The sequence below is a fragment of the Gossypium arboreum genome, chromosome 5 (assembly GCF_025698485.1).
Source record: "Gossypium arboreum isolate Shixiya-1 chromosome 5, ASM2569848v2, whole genome shotgun sequence".
Taxonomy (NCBI): Eukaryota; Viridiplantae; Streptophyta; class Magnoliopsida; order Malvales; family Malvaceae; genus Gossypium; species Gossypium arboreum.
The window spans coordinates 24,257,555-24,263,798 of NC_069074.1; the positions used below are offsets into that span (position 1 = coordinate 24,257,555).

At 35.9% G+C, this 6,244-nt stretch overlaps 1 protein-coding gene across 1 annotated transcript; it reads right to left on the reverse strand.

Moving 5' to 3' along the window:
• Positions 1–535: 535 nt before the first annotated feature.
• Positions 536–4,595, reverse strand: LOC108450875 (SNF2 domain-containing protein CLASSY 3-like). The gene is made up of 3 exons (XM_017748642.2): positions 3,418–4,595; positions 3,129–3,293; positions 536–2,744 (listed from the first exon to the last, which is right to left on the reverse strand). The coding sequence occupies exons 1-3, from the start codon at positions 4,321–4,323 to the stop codon at positions 810–812; spliced, it is 3,006 nt and encodes a 1,001-aa protein (XP_017604131.2). The 5' UTR covers positions 4,324–4,595; the 3' UTR covers positions 536–809.
• Between the last annotated feature and the right edge of the window lie 1,649 nt (positions 4,596–6,244).

Genomic DNA, 6,244 nt, shown 5'->3' on the forward strand with positions numbered 1-6,244 from the left:
GAAAATAGAATGGAAAGAAAATTTTTTGTATTTCATCTCGAGTTAATGTGTTTATACACTATATAATCTAAATAAAGGAAGAAAAATAAAAATAAATTAAAACCCTAAAATCAAACTTAAGAATTTTCACGGAAACAACTAGTCCTGTTAAGCTTTACCATCCATTACTAAATTAAATTATTCCGCATTTGATTTTTTTTTCCTACGTCTTAAAATAAATCAATTAAATTCTCTTACTTTTATAAACTTGAATAGCTTTTGCATGTTTTGTTTGCTTTAAAGCATTTCTAAAACTTAAAAATGGAACAACCCCATGTCTTCAAATGAAGCATCATCTTCCGCTTGGTAGCCAGCCTAGCATTGGTAGCTACTTTCTTTCATTCCTTTTTTACCTTGGACGCAGCCTGTCCATTTATCTTGCTTCCCAGCTAAAAACAATGCATATCACAAACTGCTAGCAACTAAATATGTTAAAATAAATGGTACTATGGCTAGAATTGATACTCCTTGAGATGGCAGAAATGCTGATATTGATCTTATCTTCCTCATTCATTGTCATGTCTATAGAAAGATGTTTCTTGGAAATGACATTAAAGGATCATAATTAGTTGTTGTCTACAAAAAGGAAAAACAAAATATTAGCATACAAATGATGTCTTAGAATATACGTATGCAACCTCCAAAGCTAAACACCAAGACCAACATACCAATGAGGATTCAAAATCTCAGCAGACCGAACAAAAAGCAAACACTGTCAACTTCTAAACTTGGCATTCCTTGAGTCCAATTTCTACATGGATATAAACCTGTTACAGACCTCCATAAGTTACAATCAAGTCAGAATCTTTGGGCTCATTTATTATCTTTTCAATCATTGAAGTGAATTGCTCTTGCCCTACCATCGCTTCCAATATCTTATCCTCCGGGCAATTAAATTCTTTCTTGTGATGATCATCCCTTCTGTGAGAAGCAGAGAATAATAGCTCCGATAACCGGTCCTTCTCGGCTTGTCGATAGCATTTCAACCCCTCCATAGTCCCAGATGAGATAACGTGATAAGTGTATACCATTCTTTGCTGTCCAAGCCTATATGCACGGCATATAGCTTGTCTTTCCACAGAGGGGTTCCATGTCACATCAAGCAAAACCACTCTAGAACCACCAACAAGATTTATACCTTCCGAGCAAGCCTTTGTTGATGCAAGCAACACCCTTGCTTTGCTCGTTGGATCATTGAAAACATTAATTACCCTTTGACGCTGCTTCATCTCACATTGCCCATCCATGTACAATATCTCCTCCATTTCCTTCCATTTGAAAAAATCTTTTATCTGGTCCACTATTAGGTTTAATGGTTCAAGGTATTGACTGAAAACTAAGACCTTTTCACCCAGAGCCCCGCTAAGCTTAAGAAGTTCCATGAGGAATTTCGTTTTAACTCCTTTATCGGGTTTCAGTCTTATCCTTTCTAGCATATCCATACTAACAATGGAGCTGACTTTTTCCTTAATATCTTCCTTGTTGGATAATTGCTGCAACAAAGAAGGGTGGGAGGAGATCAAAGACACATAATAGTCTCGCAATAATGCATTTTTTGTTTCTTTAACACGCTCGAGGATTCTATTCTGCAGATCAGAGGGCCGTAAAACAACCACAGAATGCCTCAAACCAGGAAGGGTAGTTTGTAGAATTCTACCATTATGTACATGCACAAAGGGCTTAATCACAGCTTTAAGCTCTCTCAATTTTTCAGCTTCATATATATCATCTTTGCCAATGGAACCAGTCAAATAGGCCCATTTCCTTTTTGCTTCTTTTCCTTCATCACTACACTTTTTATTAACCTCTACTCGATGTCTAGACTGGATTCCTTCAGCAAATTTCGGTCTCACTAAGTAGAGAGTGTTGAAGAGCTCATCAAAATTATTTTGGAAAGGAGTTCCTGAGAGTATGATACGACGCTCTGTTTTGATTCTTGATAAAGCTTTCCATATAAGCGTATCATCATTTCTAGGTGTGTGCCCTTCATCTAGAACAAAAAGGCCAGGAAGCTCAAGAAGGATTTTACTTACATCCTTATTTAATGTTGTACACTTGTGCTTCTCCTCATTATCTACTACAGCAAGTTGCACAAAAAGTTTGTAACTGATTCCCAAAATGCCTCTATCAGATTTCCAGGAAAGCAACTTAACCAGACGTCGGGCAAGAGCTCTATCTTGACATGGAACTTTCAGCTTGAATTTTTCATAAAGACCAATTGCCTTCGGTTTTTCCTTGCCAGAAAAATCCAGAGTGTTGAGATTGTGAAAGGGAATGTCAACCTTCCACTTTCTAAACTCAGCTTCCCATGTGAGTAGCATACTGCGAGGAGCAACAATCACTGGCCTGCAACTCGGATATTCATTTAAGTACGTCTGAAGAAAGACAATAGTTAGAAGCGTTTTCCCCGTACCGGGTGCATGAGATATAATGCATCCACCACAACCTTTGGATGAGTTTTTTGACTTGTCACGATAAATCCCTCCTGCTATGTTATTCCAAATAAATTCAAAACCTTCATGCTGATGGGGGTAGAGTTTAGTTTTTAAGTTAGGAATGATTTCCCACACTGTGCCTTCGATTTCAGCAGAGTGATCAAAACCAGACATATCATTGTTAGAGTCTTCACAGTGAAGGCCATCAAACATAGAATAATCTACAATGCCAGAGAATTGCCTCTCATATTTTCCAAAACGATCAGTCATCTGAATCAAGCAAAACCAAGTTACAAATAATCAATCATCTGAAGCCAGTAAGAGCAATTCAGTCAAGTGCCATATATATACAAGGCTCCTAGAGATTAGACTATTATTGAGCCATTTAGCTCGGATAGCAGCATAATTCTCATTGGAACTGTTTTATGGGCTAATAAAATTCCTAGCATTCATCACAACAGCAATACCTATATACTTCAAAATTCAACAAAATCTATCAGTGCTTTGTAAATTAACTATAACAAGTAACAATGCTTTCAACAGAGTTTTTTTCTCTACCATCATGCCACTCTATATTGGCTCCACCCTTCCATCCAAGATAAAATGGAAGAAGAATATTAAGCATGAAACATGGAAGTATCACAAACAACTTACAAAAGGCGGTGAGATATCTTTGATCTCCAGCAGCAGGAAAGAACAAAATTTGCATTTCATTCCAATCTCTTCGTCTAACACAAGATGATGCTTCCCTTGAAGACATAGGGATTGGGTTGTTGTGTCATGTTCAAACTCAGATACATCAGCATCTTCATTTTCCAACTGTTCACCAATTCAACGTGACAAATCTTAGTTTCAGTGCAAATCCACAAATACGTAATGCAGACAAGCTGAGTCAAAATGTTCACAAGAAAGAGAAGAAAACATGCTAAAGCATTGACCATACCGGGGATGGCAGGGTCGAAGTTGGATTAGACATAAGAGAAATTTGCATCTCAGACCAGAGTGAATCCATTTCGTTCTCAAATTCAGTTTTGTCCGGAACAATTGAGTCCTCAACTCCAAAAGTGAACTTGAGAGGCAAAGGGTTTTCGCAGGTTTCTTGTTGGAGAATGGGGTCCTCTCCCAGTGTACTAGAATCCGAGTCTTGGTTGTCCAAAATAGAATCCACAAAAATACTAAGAAGGTGAAATTTACCGGACTTGGCAGAGGCGGACCGTCTCCTTTTACTCTTAGGCTTCATTACAACTTCGTCGACAGTGGAACCATTCTCCCCAAGGAACTCAACCTCAGTAGCCTTTCTTTTGGCAATGTCATGGCTTGGCGTATCTTCGACTTCATCGACAGTGGAACCATTCTCCCCAACGAACTCGACCTCAGTAGCCTTTCTTTTGGCAATGCCATGGCTTGGCGTCTCTTCGACTTCATCTTCCGAACTGGAAGAGGATTGAGGATCCTCTCCCTTCCCTTCATCCTCCCTATAATCCAAATCGCTTGAGTCAGAATTATCCTCTCCGCTTGTAGAGGTGGGAGCCTCATCATCCTCACTGTCTTCATCTCCATCGTCACTACTACCCAGACAAATAACATCAGGTTCAGGGTCGTTTCCATCTTTTCCGCGTAACTCACCGTCGAATTCTTCTCTCAAGGTTTGAACTTGAGCCGTGCCCTTTTGAGAAGCCAAAGACACTTTACCATTGACGGAAGACTGCGGCGTTGCCATATTTGTTGCCGCTAACCGCACCTCCTCCACCGCCAGTGTCTTCTTCCTTTGCTTGCTGCTATCACCACACGGCGCTTTCCCCTTCCTGCTTCTTGTTCTTGAAGCGACCGACATCGACTCATTCAACATTGTGACTTGATTCGAAAACGGTAAGAAAAAATGAAAGGAAGAGAAAGGCAAGGCAAGGCAAATGCATGCAATAACAATATAAACTTGGGAAATATAATAGTTAAAAGTTAATTAAATGTAAAATAAATAAGAGGCCAAGGTCAAACGAAGGGACGCCTGCAGTGCCCTGCCCTGTCAGCCCACGATTCAGAGGAGTGGACAAATCAGAGACAAAAGGAGCTAGTAAAATCCCGGACAACCTCAAACCTAAGTGCAAGTGCAACTGAAAAGCCTTTCCATTATGTTTGAATCAAAATTAGTAATAAGGAAAGGTAAAACAGAATAAAGGTTTTATTATTTGTTCACATAATATGAGAATTGTTGCCTAGGTTAACTTACAAACAATGGTTTAACCCAATAAAATAGATAAAATTATATAACAACTATATTTCTAAAAACTAATCTAAATATGGAGAATATTTGATATACTATCTGTACATAAGTTACATGTACCATTCATAAATAATAACATGATATGTCATTATTAAATAAAACAAAAATAGTGAAGGACTTATAAATAAATACATATAATTTTATTTAAACATAATTAAACGATAATTAATTATAAATAAATACTAAAACCTTAAACCCTAAACTTTTAAACTCAATATACTAAATCTAAAGTTGTTAATATTTATGTATAATATATTATTGATGTTTAAACAAAACTATTTGTATTTATTTACAAGTCCTCATATTTTTGTTTAGTTTAATGTTGACATGTCATGTCATGTCATTATTCACAAGTGGTGTATGAGGCTTATATATCAACGGTGCATCAAATATTTTTTATTTAAACAGTAAAATAAAATTGTATAAATATATATATTTTTTTAAAATTGATACAAATAATAAATAAGGATTTTTCATTGAATCAAAATTAGTAAATAAGGCTTTATTCTTGAGTTAAGAAGCTACAAAGGGACGACAAAGCTGCTGTTGAGATGGTTTTCGACTATTGTCCAATAGATCAAAGAATTAATGGATTAAGATTCGCAGATTGAGCTTCAGCATGTCTTTCGGGAGTTCAATTTTGCAGTAGACTTCATGGCGAAGATGGTCTCTTACTGCTGGTCTTCATGTCTACACCAGGCCTCCTATGTCGATTAAACCAATATTGGACCATGATGCTATGAAAGTTGACCATTGTTGCTACCCAACTCGTGGTTAACCGACAAATAAAAGTATAGGTTTAAATCTTATTATGTGTATACGTTTTTATATAAAAATATATAATGATAAAAATAATCTCAAAATAATATAATTTACTTGTACAAGAAGTGTATTATCATATTTTCCTAATTACGACGTTGGTACTCTGTTAACTCGTGACACCAACATAGTTAGGGCTTTATAATAAGTATAGATATAGATACTATTTAATCGGTTAAAACTAGTACAAAAAGAAGGTAAAACAAATTTTACATACTTTTGTTTGATTAATTAGTATAAAGAAAAGAAAATTGTAACACCCCTAAAATTGTTATGTTATAAAAGTAGTAATAAGTGAGAATCGTGCATAATAGATTCCTTAGTGAACTAAAATAAGAAATATAAATGATAAAAGAGAAGGTTGATAGATGCCAAAAGAAGTTGAATTAAGAAGTATATTGTGATATATTAATTTAAGGTAAGGACTAAATCATAATGATGTGAAAAACTTTGGGACTCAAGTCTAATTATTCAAAATTGGGGGATTAAAATGTAAATATGGGAAGGTTGAATGACAAAATTACAAAAAACCCAAAAGTTCTAGTGACACAAAATTAATAAGTAGGGACCAAATAAAAAAGTAGAGCAATATGAGGGACTAAATCATAGTTTTACAAAAAGTGAATAGTGATTCTAAGATGAAATTATAGAGAATTATGAAGGGCAAAAT

Excerpts from the sequence above, each read along its gene's own strand:
- LOC108450875 (XM_017748642.2), bottom strand. The coding sequence starts at position 4,323 with ATGTTGAATGAGTCGATGTCGGTCGCTTCAAGAACAAGAAGCAGGAAG. Across the intron at positions 3,294-3,417 it reads CTTCGACCCTGCCATCCCCG|TTGGAAAATGAAGATGCTGA; the intron begins GTATGGTCAATG and ends ATTGGTGAACAG. Across the intron at positions 2,745-3,128 it reads AAGATATCTCACCGCCTTTT|ATGACTGATCGTTTTGGAAA; the intron begins GTAAGTTGTTTG and ends TGCTTGATTCAG.